Source organism: Zootoca vivipara, chromosome 6 (genome assembly GCF_965207765.1).
Source record: "Zootoca vivipara chromosome 6, rZooViv2.hap1.1, whole genome shotgun sequence".
Taxonomy (NCBI): domain Eukaryota; kingdom Metazoa; phylum Chordata; class Lepidosauria; order Squamata; family Lacertidae; genus Zootoca; species Zootoca vivipara.
This window is the reverse complement of record NC_142589.1, coordinates 46,327,121-46,342,851: the sequence shown is the minus strand read 5'-3', so window position 1 is coordinate 46,342,851 and position 15,731 is coordinate 46,327,121. Positions and strand designations below refer to the sequence as shown.

At 41.6% G+C, this 15,731-nt stretch overlaps 1 protein-coding gene across 2 annotated transcripts; it reads left to right on the top strand.

Annotated features, from left to right (window-relative positions):
• The first annotated feature begins 39 nt into the window (after positions 1 to 39).
• On the top strand, positions 40 to 13,356 carry CMC2 (C-X9-C motif containing 2). Of its 2 annotated transcripts, XM_035119911.3 has the most exons (5): positions 40 to 81; positions 4,393 to 4,438; positions 8,485 to 8,609; positions 11,731 to 11,802; positions 13,152 to 13,356. In XM_035119911.3, the coding sequence occupies exons 3-5, from the start codon at positions 8,529 to 8,531 to the stop codon at positions 13,224 to 13,226; spliced, it is 228 nt and encodes a 75-aa protein (XP_034975802.3). In that variant the 5' UTR covers positions 40 to 81; positions 4,393 to 4,438; positions 8,485 to 8,528; the 3' UTR covers positions 13,227 to 13,356. The 2 variants fall into 2 exon arrangements, with proteins under 2 accessions (XP_034975802.3, XP_060131948.2); XM_060275965.2 differs by lacking the exon at positions 4,393 to 4,438.
• Positions 13,357 to 15,731: the final 2,375 nt, after the last annotated feature.

The following is a 15,731-nucleotide window of genomic DNA, read 5'->3' as shown; positions in this document are numbered from 1 at the left end:
GAACGAAGCTTACATCCGGGATTTGCCCTTTCTTTGAATTTCCGTCTGTTCCAGGCGTGCTGGTAGTTTTGCAGAACCTAGGTAGGTGTGAAGCGGGGTCTTAAGTAAGAGGGTGTTTGTGTGACTTGGAGGGAAAATGTGAGAGAGGAGGAAGAATAAGAATGGCAAGGGTGTTGAATTCTGTTGACTGTCCGTTTATATTGTATTATATCATGGGAGGGGGATGAATTATGTAATGTATATATGCAATATATGTTGAGTTATATCTGACCAAATCATATTCAGCGTAGATCCATTGAAATTAATGGAGTGGATGGACACATTTATGCCATTTATATCTCCTCCAGCACAGCGGAATGGGGAGTTTGGATTGCACTGCCTGTAAGGTAGTAATATTTCTGGAATTTCAGTACTTTAGTTGTACTACCCATGTTGATGGTCGTCACTACTTGTGGGAGTGAATTCCATAGTTTTAACTGTGTGCTGTGCTTTTATAAAACCCAGTCTTAAAAAACAATACCGTATGTTGTGCGAAGATGTACTTTCAGTCCTTTAGTTCTTACATTTATGTTTTTTTTCTGTATACTTTGAAAATGGATTAGATTTATGATGTGTCCGTATGCTAGTATGTTCTCACAAAAACAATATTAAAAACAATATTAGGAACAGCAAAAAATCACAAACTAAGCTTGCTCACTGCATTGTAGTAGTGTCCTAATAAAGCTCTCCCCTCCCTTGTCATATTGCATTGGTAAATGGGTAGCTATGCCGGATTTCTACTTCTACAGTCTATTGTTCTTTTATTAACTATTTTATGATTTTATATTCTATACGCAGGCTTTGGTGGGAGAGGGCATTCTCTGTGCCAGCCCCTAAATTGTGGAATTAGCTCACCACAGAAGTGTGTATGGCACTTATAATATATAGTTTTGATAGTATGTTGAAGATACTATCTTTACCTTCGCCTTTAGCACCTGAGCTATGTATTTTTAGGACCCACCCAGTTCTCTTGACTGTAATTTGTTTGTAATATTGCTATAATCCACCCTGGGACCTTATTGTGAAGGACGGCTAAGAAATCAAATCAACAACAACAATACTTTGTGCACCACATTCTACAGTATGACTGGCTTCTGAAACTGTAATTTTTGTGGAAAATGTTGAGATCTTAAAGTGGCTTATGGTTTGGCTAAACCTTGTATATTGAACAAAAACTAGCCTATGTATAAATTCGGGTCACTCTGAACTTTCCAGCAGCAGAATTTTACAAATGGAATAGAAACACTGTTTGAATGAATGAATTTTATAGTGGTGGTTACTAGAAAAGCATCTTAATAGTTATGCTTGCTTTTCTTGGCCACGGCACCACCTTGTGGTCATTCTTATATAGACTTTGTTGTTGTCATGTGGGTTGTAAATAACTTCTACCGGTATGTGCATTTAAATAGAAACCAACTCACAGCCTGCTTTTAGAGGGCGAAATATAATGGTGCTTATTAATCACACCAGGACTGGAAGTTAAACCAGGTTTGGCAGAAGCTTTCCTACATTTATGCCATTTTCAGTGAGAAATGATCCCATCTTTCTTTAAAAAGATGATGCAAACTCTTGCTAGCAAACAGTTGCCATGTAAACCTGTTTACCCACAGCCATGTCAGGCTTTCTGTAATCCCTCAGAGGTTTTTTTTCACACTTCCCATCTTTAAAGTGTAGATTTTTCACATCTAACTATCCATTTTTAATCTGCCTTTCTTGTTTCTGTGGTGAACGGAGCAAAGCCTGGCTGCAGCTGTAACACTGCTGGCTAAGTAACAATTGTGCTGCACAGTGAAATATCACAATACTATGTAAGTCTGACACCAGTGACATGGTGCAAATTCTTCCAGTGCTTCCTTTTCCTGTGGAAGATTTTCCATTTCATAATTTCGTTAGTAATGGTTAATGCATGGCAATTGTGAATATATACAAGGCAATCTTGGCAGTTTCCAAGTGTTTAGCTTCGTTTACTAAATACAAATAAAAGAAGCATGCTAAAGTAGATCACCCTGTAGGACAACAGAAAATGTTCTGATGCAGACTGAAAAATTATCAGTACAAAATTTTCTGTAATACCCATGTCACCGTCTGAGGCATGCAGTTTTTTAAAATAAATTTTGAGTTGTGTAAGTCTGAGGAGTTTCTGTACTTCTGCAAACCTTGAGGTTTCTCCAAGGTGCCTGATGCCTTGTATGTATGTATGTATGTATGTATGTATGTATGTATGTGTTTGTGGTGTCACTTTTGCCACTTAAAGAACCTGCCTTGGAGAAGGAGTTCACTATTGGTCCATTTTGTCAAACCTATATACTGAGAGTAGACGGTTAGGTCTCCTTAGGGGACATAAAGCTGTTCCATTCATTCTGTAAGAGAGTAAAAAACAACAACCCTGGCAGTCTACTACTCCTGAGGAAGAAGAGAAATGCCATTTCTGTGGGGGCTCCTTAATATCCTGAGGTTAAATGTATTGAGCCGAGATAATGCTGCTTTGTGATCAATATAAATAAATCATCTCTTGAAGTTTGACAGAACAGTCTTGCTCATTTTTCTTCTTTTGCGAACTCAGTGGTGCAAAACGATTTGACTGTGGCAAGAGAGAATGGTTAGAGCAAGGCACTGGCATAATAGCTCTGTAGCAGACTGCAAACAGACATCTGGGGATGAAGCTGTGTGCGTGTGTATACAGTATGTGTATATGCAGTTGTTGCCTCCCCCCTTTTGCTTTGTATGATCAAGGGAGGGCGATGCAGCCTTTGTACATGTGTAGATGCAATGCAAATAATATTTGCTCTGATACACCACTAATTATCCGAATATAGGAAGCTGCCTTATACTGAGTCAGGCCCAATGGTCCATGTGGCTCAGAGGACTGGGCAGAGGCTCTCCAGGGTTTCAGACACGACACATTCCCAGTTTTACATGGAGTTGAACCTGAGACCTTTTTCATTCAAAGCAGGCATGCTACCACTGAGCCATGGCCCTTTCCTGAATTTATTTCATTACTGCTTTATTTTGCCTTTCGAGCAGCTCAGGACAATACGCAAAGCCTCCAGCTTAATTTTATCCTCACAACAATCCTGAGAAGTATGTTTGGCTGGGAGAGAGAGTGACTGGCTCAGGGTCACCCAATTAGTTCTATGGCCAAGAGAGGATTTGAAACTGTGTCTCCCTAGTTTTTAAAAGGTAAAGGTAAAGGACCCCTGACAGTTAAGTCCAGTCGCGGACGACTCTGGGGTTGCGGCGCTCATCTCGCTTTACTGGCTGAGGGAGCCGACGTTTGTCCGCAGACAGTTTTTCTGGGTCATGTGGCCAGCATGACTGAGCCGCTTCTGGTGAAACCAGAGCAGTGCACGGAAACGCCGTTTACCTTCCCGCCAGAGTGGTACCTATTTATCTACTTGCACTTTGACGCCCTTTCGAACTGCTAGGTTGGCAGGAGCAAGGACCAAGCAATGGGAGCTCACCCTGTAATGGGGATTCGAACCACTGACCTTCCGATCAGCAAGCCCTAGGCTCAGTGGTTTAGACCACAGCGCCACCTGACACTGTCTACTAGGACCTTGGCCAGGGACAGCTATCGAAGTTGTGTGGGATCTTTTGCATGCAATGCATGTGCTCTACCAGTGAGCTATGGCCCGTCTTTATATTATAACAAATTAACAATGGTATGGTCAATAATCGCATCTCTGTGTGCCTTTTGCACCTTTATCCTGTCAGTGAGTGCAGTATAACACAGTACAGTAAACATTTCTTGCTTTTCACTGCCTTGTGATCTTCAGTTGAAGGGCAATATACAAATTTAATAAATAATAGCAATAAAAAAAACCACCAATCGCCATTGCATCTGTCCAAGAAATAATAGTTTCAGAAAGATGACACCAAGGGAATGTAGAAACCTATGCTGGAATGTTAACTTGATGTTCTATGTATCCAATATTGTGTTGCAAAAACTATTATATATAAAAAAATTATTCAGTTGTTGGAGTACCAAATAGTTTTCTCACGCATACATACACCCATGCATGCATACACACAAACAAACAAATCTTCCTTCCTTCCTTTACAGGCTTCAAGCCTTGTGTGTTTCTTGAAAATATCCATCTGATTTGAAACTCACATAGTTTTACCAAAGTCAAAGTTCTATAAAGTGGGACCTGTTTTTATCAAGGTCCAAGTTTTCTTTAAACGCTCTGATTTTGTAGGTTTTTAATTGAATTCTGACTTCCTGTCCTTGCAATAGTAAGCATATATACACCATCACATTGTGAACACAAACTGCAGTAACTTTTAAAAACAAAGTTCAGCAGACAGAATTTTGATTTTTTTAAAAATGCCATTCATGTTTCCCCCCCACAGTTGTGAATTGACGGATAAAAGCAGGCGCACAAGTCAGATTTCCCAGGTAAGTACTAATTTTTATATTGTTCCAGGCTTTCAAAGGTTAGAAATAGCTGCCTTATACTGAGGCAGACAGTTGATCCATTTAGTTCAGTATTCCCTTACACCAGACCTTTATGAACTTTTCGTGTTGGTGACATACTTTTTAGACATGCATCATTTTGCAACACAGTAATTCAATTTTACTAGCAAACTGGAGGCTAAACCAACCCCTTTCTAGCCCTGAGAGAAGCATGGGGAGCGTTCGCGCAACACACCTACACACTGCAGCCAACACACTAGCGTGTCGCGACACACAGTTTGGAAAGCTCTACCCTACGCTGACTGGCAGCAGCTCTCCAACGTTTAAATTACTTACATATCCTCACAACAATGCTATGAGGTAGGTTGTCCTGGGAGACAGTGATTTGCCCAAGGTTATGCTAAAAGCTTCACAGGTGAGCAGGGATTTGTATTTATGTATCATGTGCAAACCTTATATTTTGTTTTCTCAACGTAGAAAGTGCTTGAGCCATTCTACCCTGCCAAAGAAGAAAATGAATTGAAGTTTATCTTTCTTAAACAAACTACTTTTTTTTAAAAAAAGTTTGCTAGCTATTTGAACAGAGCCAAAATCCAGTTGTTGTAGCTTTATATGTTTTGACCTGGAAGTCCTTTATGTTATGTTGCACTGTCCACTACAAATGTTTATCTTCTTTATTCCATGCATCCAAACCCAGTGCATTTTATTTTCTGCGTGTAAATTTTACCATTTTGATGGTTGTATTTGATAAATTGCAGGCATTGGAACTACGTTACGAATACCAGTTCTTAAAATGTATTCAGCTTGAAGGTGTTGTTTTAAATCTCCCTTTAAATAATAATATATATAAAAATGGCTATAGTCATAGTCACACTGGTTTTATGCACTTCCAGTATCAGGAGGAAGCATTTGTCTGAATAGCAGTTCTTAGGGTTCACAAGAGAAGAGTGCTATTGCTTCTGATTGGTCACCGTGGGACACAGAAAACTGGGCTAAAATCAGGCCTTTGAGTCTGACCCAGGAGGTTTCTTTTTACGTTCTGACCTAGCCAGGCTCTTATTTTCTTACTTGTTCTTTTAGGTGGTTCTCCCTCCCTCCCTGGAGAGAAATGAGTACAAAGCAGTGCTTTGTGATAGATACTCTGAGTGCATTTCCAGTTTATCTATATTTTTTCCTTTCCCATCCTCAAACATAAGACACTCTTTGGCTATTAACCGCTCCAAAGGCTACTAACCCTGATGGCTGTGCTCTGCCCCTGCTCAGAAATAGCATGCTTCTGAAGACCAGGTGCTGGAAACTGCAGGTGGGGAGAGGACTCTTGTGCTCACGTCCTGCTTGTAGGCTTCCCATAGGCCTCTGGTTAGCCACTGTTAGAAGAAGATGCTGGACTAGATGGGCCACTGGCCTGATCCCGCAGGTTTCTTCTGTTCTTGTATCTTCTGAATTTGGTCTGAAGTTTCGGGAGCTACCGAATTATCTTTGGGCCACTTTATAGAAGCCCTTCTTCACTTCTGTCAAAGCCTAAAAAGGTAAAGGACCCCTGACAGTTAAGTCCAGTCGCGAATGACTCTGAGGTTGTGACGCAGACAGTTTCTCTGGGTCATGTGGCCAGCATGACTGAGCCGCTTCTGGAGAAACCAGAGCAGCGCACGGAAACGCCGTTTACCTTCCCGCCGGAGCGGTACCTATTTATCTACTTGCACGTTGATGTGCTTTCGAACTGCTAGGTGGGCAGGAGTTGGGACCGAGCAACGGGAGCTCACCCCTTCTCGGGGATTCGAACCACCGACTTTCCGATCGGCAAGCCCTAGGCTCTGTGGTTTAGACCACAGTGCCACCTGCGCTAAAGCTCTCCAAAAGGGGCTTTGTCCAAAACGGAGGCACGCATGTATCATTGTGCTTGTGTCTTTCTTTTGGCCTTCCCATCAGCATCTTGCTGGCATGGGTGAGAAGTAGGATGCTAAACCTAAACAGGGCTTTGTTCTTACCTTCTCAGGTTTTTACATTCTTACCACTTTGGTATATGTCTTCTTGGCCAGCTAGCTTCTGATTTCTCGCTCTCCCTAAAAGCTCAAAGGGGTGTGACAACCCTTCCTTATCTCATTTTTTAGGTTGCCTCTAACTTGCCAAAGCTGAATAGATTTCAAGATGGGCTACAGGAAAATTATCCTGAGGTCGTGCTCCCGTCTCTATATACTATACAATCACAAAAACACCCGATAGATCAGGTTTATTAAAGTTGGTTGTTCAGGCTTGGTATTTCTGATACTGTGGGCTTATGGCTAGACCCTTGGGGTCAACTTTGAAAGCCTTGCAGGAAGATTTACTTCTTGATTACTTTTTGAAGCAGTTGCGCACCTTGATGCCTAGGGATACGTGTTGAAAGCATTGTTAGTGGTGCACATACCCAGGCAGCCAGAAGCTGAGACATTTACTGCTGCTCTATTCTTGTATAGTTAGCAGAGATAAGGTGGAAATAGAGCTTCAGCTTTGAAAAATTAATTCATGGAAGCTGAGGTGTGGCAGAGCAGAAACTAGTAGCAACAAGTCACGCCAAAGAAGCTGCATTGGGGGTGGGCAAGGGACACACAGGGATAAATGTATTGATACCCAGCGTATGAATCTCAACATATTTTGGACAAATAGTGCTTTATCAGGCAACTGTGTTTTCTGCCATTTTTTTAAAAAGTCTTTCTTCAAAAGAAGTCTACTGATTCTCTTCACCATTATGTATGTGGGGCTCAGAGAATCCTGTTATAGTTAAGACTAAATTTGCAGTGATTTATGGCAAGAATCCAAAGAGCCAGTCCTGCAGCGCAGACTTTTGCACAACTATTCAGGAATGAGTTACCCTCACTTCAGCGGGACTTAAGCTCAAATGTGCCTATTAGGATTGCAGCTGTGGGTTCATACAAGGGGCTTAAACTAGCCCAATGGGACTGATTTACCTGGGCAGCTGATGCTCTCCCCTCTTCCTAGGTGTCTGGGATGCATCATAAACTATATGAAACTCCCCATGGTTTCAAAACCAATTTGCTGCTCTTTGAGCTCACAGAACCAGTTTCCTAATTTGTTGGCTCCTGGCCCATTTTATCTGTTGATAAGCGAGTATGTAAGGTTTTTCCACTATGATAGAACCTTTAATTGGGCAAAAAGGAAAAAGAGGAATTGCTCTCAGTTGATGAGCTGAACTAAAATCACCAACCCATTGTAGAACATGAACTAAATTATGTTGTTCTGGTGGTTGTTGTTGTCATCGTCATTGTACTGTGGTATGATTCAAGGCCTATCCGTATTGTACATCTACAAGTAGGGTCAGGTCTTTACTTTTGTTGTTGGATGAACTCCTCAATACATCTCTGTTCTATTGTGTTTTATTCTAGGTATTTGGGTTTAAATTATGCATAGGCAGTTGTGTATTTTATATAATGTAAGTTGCTTAAAGAAACTGTCTTGTAAAGGTAAAGGACCCCTGACAGTTACCATAAGTCCAGTTGCGAACTCTGGGGTTGCGGCTCTCATCTTGCTTTACTGGCCGAGGGAGCCGACGTTTGTCTGCAGACAGTTTTTATGGGTCATGTGGCCAGCATAACTAAGCCGCTTCTGGTGAAACCAGAGCAGCACACAGAAACGGCGTTTACCTTCCTGCCGGAGCGGTACCTATTTATCTAGGCAGGAGCTGGGACTGAGCAACAGGAGCTCACCCCGTCACGGGGATTCGAACCACCGACCTTCCGATCGGCAAGCCCTAGGCTCTGTGGTTTAGACCACAGCGCCACCTGCATCCCTAACTGTCTTGCAGGAAGCAGTTAATAAAGGAAAAGTATTATCATTATTAAACTGATTAATTAATCGCTCACTACAATTCTCTAACTGATTTTGCAAAAGATTAAGAGCCAAATGCAAATAGTACTTTATAATCATGCTTTGGTTCTGATCGTTATATCTTTTCACTAAGAAATATTCATAGGGCAAGATGCCCCATCTGGCATTGTCTTGGATATAAAAATGTATCACAATATTGACAGGTGGAAGACTTCAGATGTTGCTCATGAGCTCTCCTTAATTTGTGATGCACCCAGATCTGTCTCCTCATCTGCACAGCGAAGAATGCAACCTTATTATCCGTCTGCTCAAGGAGTGCCACAAAGAGGTAGGACTTCTGCCAAAACCCAAAGTACACTGAAATGTATCATGATAGAAAGCGTTTATCCCAGAATTCTACAGATAGAGGAGACAGCCTTCGGGCAGTATGACCATGAAATAGCTAAATACATCCTAAAGAGCAGCTCTCACTCACTCTTCTTTCTTTCTCTGTCTCTCTCTCCTTGGCTCAGCGGCACACACAGTGTTGCTGATGGTGCTTTTAGAAAGTTCAGCAAGTTAAACTGATTCAGCAGCTGTGCAGGTTTGTCCATTTTCACAGGAGAAAATTTTGTTTACCCTTTTCTTTCTCAATATAATGTACACCCAGAAGCATCCATATTACTGCAGGTATGTACAGACGGGTTTATCAGCTGGCGCATCAAGAGCAATCCAGAGGGTGCAGTGCTGGGCTTGCCACACAATCCTTTTCAAAATTAATGCTGAGAGATTTTGCCTATAAGGCAGTTGCTGGGTTAGGTTTTGGGTGGGAGGGAGTTGCTAGGTGCTTACGATTCTCAAATATGATGGAGAAGTCAGATTGCAAGGGTGTCCTGTAGCCATGGGCCTTGTATCGCCCATCCGACTCCTTGGCTGCAGTTGTTCTCTTCAAGCAATGAGAACTTTGCTGCTGCTGCTACCACCTAATTACACCATGGTGGGTAATTAAGAGCTGCCTTTTGTTGCTCAGTAGAATTCATCTGTGGTAACATTCCTGCCTGGCCATGGCTGCAAGGGAGCCTTTTTTCGGAATTAATATTCATGAACAGCTTTAATCCTTTCATGTTTTAGAAAGGCTAGGTGAAATGTTACATATAATTATAGGTTAACAAGATGCGGTTTATGATCAGACCTACTTGAAACTTATATTTGATTGCTGGAAGAAGAGAAATGGAAGCACAGCCAAGGAAGGAAGGAAGGATCTTTTACGCTCAGTATAAAGTATAAAGATGCTGCATCTGACATGTTAAAAATTATTAACTGTTTACTAGCTGTGCATGTAGAAGCAACAATAAAGAGTTAATTAGCTGAAAATAGTTTCCTGCAGAAGGAAGTAAAATATCAGCATTTGTGGTGCAGGTCCCGAAAATAAATTCCTTTGTTTTCTAAACACTACTTACAAAAGAACTTCCCCCTGTTCCTTAGTTAACTTATATAGTCCATTGATTGTTTCATGTTAGAACTTTGGAAACATGCTTCTATTGAGATTAATACAAGGCAAGTATAGGAAGTGGGGTGGAAACCAGCATACAAATTCAATGTAGCTGCTAATAATTTTGAAACAGTTATACAGTCCTGTACTGAACTGGTGCCTAGGCGCCTAAAGGTTTTTGTGACTTGCTGCTGTAGTAAACATTGAACTGGTTGTGGTTAGGATTGAGCCAAATTGGAGGGGGAAGTGGTTCAAGCAAGCAAGCAAGCAAGCAAACAAACAAACAATCCAGTGAATGCGTGTATGTGTGCGCATAAAATTGACATTAGCCTGTTTAGAGGGGGGTAGGAAGCATTGCTCTGGCTCTGTGACATGAGGTAACTAAATTTAATAGTTTATGCAGCATAACCAAGGTTTGTCCTATGTTTACAATACATGGTTTGTCTAAGAGAGCTAAACCGTGAGCCCATTAAGCTTAGTGCTTCAGCCGAATGACCAGGGAAGAGCAAAGTGACTGCAATATGCTCTCTTTGAGCCTGCATGTTGTGTGTCCACACTATACTGTGGTTTAGGGTTGCCAGACTCAATAGAGGACAGGACTTCTGTGCCTTTAATTGCCCTGCTCTCTTTTGAGTCTGGAAACCTTAAAGAGAAACCAGCAGGAGATCCTTTGCTTGGAAATTGAACAAAGAGTCTGCTGGTTTCTCTTTAAGGTTTCCAGACTCAAAAGAGAGCAGGGCAATTAAAGACATAGAAGTCCTGTCCTTTATTGAGTCTGGCACCCCTACTTTGGTTTGACATGTGAACCAGACAGCTTCCTATGTACTCTATGGGTGCAGCAACTATGGATGAGAGTCTTTAGATTTGGGTTGGGGGAAATCTATCAACTGCTTGCTCAGCTACTCAAGGCCTCTTTAGGGATGCATATCCAGGAACAATGCCTACACCCCACCCCACCCCCTTCCTGCCCTTTCCCTTTCTGATGGTTGGCAGGGGGAGTGTCATTCACAAGGTGAAAGGAAAATAAGTAGCTGTTACTGTTAGTATTCTTTTATATCCCACATAGTACCAAAATAGGCTTCTAAGCGGTTTACAAGTATAAAAACAGAAGCATGGTGCCATACATCTGTTAGGGATGACAACTGGAAGTTAGGAAGCCAGGCCCAGGGTTAACCACCAGCTCCTGAAGGAACCAGCAATGACCTGATAGGTGTGGGGTGGCAGCCCCACCCTCTTACACCCCACCTTTCTTTTGGCTAATTAAGACCTGGGTGCTCTGAGGGAAGGAAGGAGTAAGCCTGGGCTAGGGAGTTAAGGTCCTGAAGTAGGCTGGAGAATATTTTGTACTGTGGATTTGTTTTCATATTTTAAATGGTAAACTACCTTGGCAGAAAGGTATGTATGCAATGAATAAAAAATAAAACACTGACATCATAAGCCTTGGTCATTAACATACAGTCATGAAACAAATGTCTTTTGGTTTGACCCATGTTGTCAGAAGTGCCATAACCTCCACTTTACAGGGTTTTTTTTTGGGGGGGGGGGGAGTTGGAAAGGAAATCCCATGTGTCTTGATTATGGATTACCATAAATTTCAACATAAATTATCATCTTCACTTTGAAGCCCCTTCCCACGTCTGTCAACACTTTATATTGTTTCATTGGCAACATAAGGGGGGGAAATGAGTTTTACTCGTATGTAATCTAAGCACAACCACAAGGGCTCCTGATTAGGTACTTAGGTGTGCAATATTGAATGTTACCTGTTAGCTCTGTTCTATCCTCTTTCCTCTTCACTTTTGCGTTTGTTTAAACCAATTCACGAACCAAGAACTTGTACATTGACCGCTAATAATGAATCCTATCTTGTAAATATTACTTCAAAACTATTATGCTATTTTTGTGATATACAAATGAAATAAGAAGACTTGGTGTATTTATTTGTATCATTTATTATTACTATGGTCCTGTTTCTCAGCACTCCATCATGAGATATTTTGGTCGTTGCAATGATTTTGACAGAGAAATGAGGCGATGCTTAAAGAAAGAGGTAAGCCACAGACAGTGAGGCCAGACCACTGAAATATTCCCAAACACCCCTTTCAGTTGTGTTTCTTCCTATTGAGAAGTGGGCTGTACCAAGGTGGGCTGTACCAATCCCAGGGAGGGCAGTGGGATTATCTATGGGGGCACTAAGAGGCAAGGGGATGGCAGGCGGTGCTGGAGGTGTAAATGACCAACAGACTTTGAAATGTTGGTATCACTAGATCAAGTTCCACAATTTCGTTGATTTAATGGAACTAAATAGTTTTAACTTGGTTTTGAATAAATGTGCAATTAGTTATTACTGTTTTGAATTTTATATTGTTAGGTCATGCAAACAGCTCTTCTGAACGATGCTTTTTATAGGGTAGGGTAGTAAGCACTGGGGATGAGTTTATGAAACCAAGCATGGCCTGAAAAAGTTTGGGAACCCCTGCTCTTGAGTCTAGAGGTCCTGAAGGAATTTTACGAAAGCGTTCGAACCCATACCCCCCCCAGGCTGTTTCCCATCACAACTTATCCACCTCGGGGACCAGACTCAGTGCCAAAATCCAGGCTGGAGAGGATCTAGACCATGGGTAGGCAAACTAAGTCCCAGGGGCTGGATTCGGCCCACTTGCCTTCTAAATCCAGCCTGTGGATGGTCCGGGAATCAGCGTGTTTTTACATGAGTAGAATGTGTCCTTTTATTTAAAATGCATCTCTGGGTTATTTGTGGGGCCTGCCTGGTGTTTTTTACACTAGTACAATGTGTCCTTTTATTTAAAATGCATCTCTGGGTTATTTGTGGGGCATAGGAATTTGTTTACCGTATTTTTTTTCTTCCCAAAATATAGTCCAGCCCCCCACAAGGTCTGAGGGTCAGTGGACCGGCCCCCTGCTGAAAAAGTTTGCTGACCCCTGATTTAGACAATCTGTTTAACCCACCCACACCCATCCCACAGAACCTGCATTGCCACAATCTGCTCACACACATTGCTCCAAAAATGGATACTGGGCAATAGTTGTTCAGATCCTTTGGCAAGGTTTGTTAGCCCTCATGGTTTAAAAATGTACATGGAATGTTCCCTTGAAGTCTCAGAAAGCATATGGAGCTGTGGAAAGAGCTGTGTTGTTGCTGTTCACTTTTGAAAACTCTGTTCAACCTAAAAGAAATGGAGTAGCTAAAGATGCAAATTAAATAATAACTTTAGTGGGCTGCTTTGGCGGTGGTCCCCGCCCCAGCCAATGCAAATGTAATTTGTGTTCTACAAAAAAAACATGTATTTCCCTCTCGAGTGATAAACCCATGCTGCATTTTTAATGTAGTGACATGACTTATCTATTATTCATTTATCGCCTTGTTTTTCCTGCCAGTATCAAGAAAACAGAGCCAGGAACCAAGCACACGCAGAAGAGAGAAGACAAAAAATGAGAACTTCAGAACCATAGATAGAGCTGAGGACTGGGCAACATACGGATGGACAAAGGAGTGTGTTGTATCATGTCTTCTGGTTACCTTAATAAAGAAAACTATTTAAATCCAAAACATTTGCAATAAAAATGGCTGCGATGTTGGCAACTGTTCGGTGCACTTTAATTATTTGGTTGATACTTAACATTTTTTTAAAAGAGCCTTGCTAGATCAAGCTAGAGGTCTATTTATTCCATCATCCTCTATCCTGCAGTGGCCAACCAGATGTCTGTAGGAAACCCACAAATAGGATGCCAAGACAATAACTCCGTCCTACTCATTCTCCCCAACAGTAGGTATTTAGAGACATGCTACTTTGAACCTTGAGGGTAGCATACGGCCATCCTGACTAGAAGCCATTGATAGCCTTGGTGGAGTATAATTGCTTTTTGAGTTTTTCTGCAGAGAAGAATGATAGCTCAGTGGGTGAGTGCATGATTGGCATGTGGAAGGTCCAAAGTTTAGTCCCTGGTATCTCATATTAAAGGGATCTTCTGGGAGCAAGGCTGGGAAGAGCTTTCCCCTGAGACTTTTGGAGGCTGCTTTGAAAAAGAAAGCAAGAAAACTAGAGACTAGGGAAGTTGAATCTTGCAGCCGGTACCACATAGTGCATTTCTTTGCTGGCGTATACACATGGCCTTGGTTTTAACTGATATGTTAGGAGCTTCAGATCATTTCCTTTTGGAAATAAAAGCTCTAAGAGAAATGCCTGATTATCTGCAAATCGCTTTCAAAAAATATCAAGTCAGATGGTCAGAGGCATGAAGAACCATCCTATTTGCTCAGCACACCTGTCAAAACATGACCCTGAAACATCATGTGTGCAACCCCAGCACGAGGTGCAAACAAACAGCTGAGTGCATTAATGCTCCTGTGTTTGGTGGGAAAGAACTCAGCTCTGATGGTACAGTGTTGGGGGCGGTGGATGACCAGCAAAAAAGTATTTGATGGGCTCTGAAGTCACACACTTTTTAATAATGCTGCTTAGTTTATCCACAAGATAAAAAAGTTAAATAGAAAAGAAAAGGATGAATGGACATATATTAACACAGTGCGGCCCATTTCACCCAGAGTAAACCCACTGGAATTAATGGACCTAACTTTGTAATTAATTTCAAAAGGGCTGCTCTGACTAAAACTTAGTTGAATGCCACCCGTGGTTAGGGTACCACTGTAATTTCATCTGCCTGCAAGAAACAGTTTTGACTTATAAACAGCCTTTGAGTGCTAGACTGATAGCAGCTTAACCTTGCTTACTTATTGTCCTAGGTTGGTTGGTTGGTTGCTACCTGCTTGGTCTATATATTTATAAACGGGATAATATGAAAAAGCCTATAATCTTTTGCAAAGAAAACTCTTGTGCTTTGTTGATTTCTTATAACCTAGTTCCGAGTTCTTCACACTTAGAACACTTACTTTGCAACATGGAAAACCTTAACTATATTGGATTGTCCACACTGTATTGTCCACACTGGCTTTCAGCAACTTTCCAGGGTTTTTAGGCAGGAGGCTTTCTCAGCCTGACCTGGAGGTGCCGGGGATTCAACCTGAGTCCTTCTGCCAGAAAAGCAGATGCTGTACCACTGAGCTGCAGCTCTTCTCCTTAAACTTCATGGTTTGGGGCCACTGCCTTTTTCTCAACCCATTTGCAATCTTAAGTTTTCGCAGGCTCTTTTACCGTCTCCAGTTCCACGCTTCTAATTCTAACGTCAACGCTAATAAAATCCCATCGTAAAGGTGTTTTATACATGAGCTGTGCTACGTTATGGTGCTTGCAATATCATGCTCCCCGCATCACCACATTAAATCAAGATATTGGCATTTATGGCTCGCTATACTGCCATCATGTGAGGTTATAATTTGGAGATGCTGCAGCTCATGATTGAATCTGAAATGGGAACCCACAGCAATAAAATGAAATGTCTCATAATAGGCCACTGTGAGAACTGTATGTGCGTATGTGTAATGCGGATTTATAGACAACTCTGTTGGAATATATCTGGGTAGCTAATGGGATGCCCTCCCGATGTTGATGGACTACAACTCCCATCATCTCCAGTCAGCATGGCCAAGGGCAGGGATGTTAGGATTTGTAGTCCAACATCATCTGGAGGGCACCATCAATTGTCTGTCAGTGAAGCCTTACACATCTTGGAACCTTTTTTTAAATGAATATTTTGTACTGTCTTAAGTGTGTTTTATTGTTTATATAATGTTGTTGTGAACTGCCCACAATTTTTGATATTGTGGTATATAAATACTTTTATAAATAGATGAATGTAAGGAGAAAAGTTCGGCCGACACTTTCAAGGTTTTTACATTTTTATATATATAGATGATTCTAAGCCCCCCCCCCCCCTGTGTGTATGTATGTGTGTGTGTGTGTATACATAGATGCATGCAAGGCTGGTTTGCATATTGTACTGTATTTATTTACCAAGAAGCAGTGGGCCCAGGCTAGCACACTTCACATTGTTGCGAGG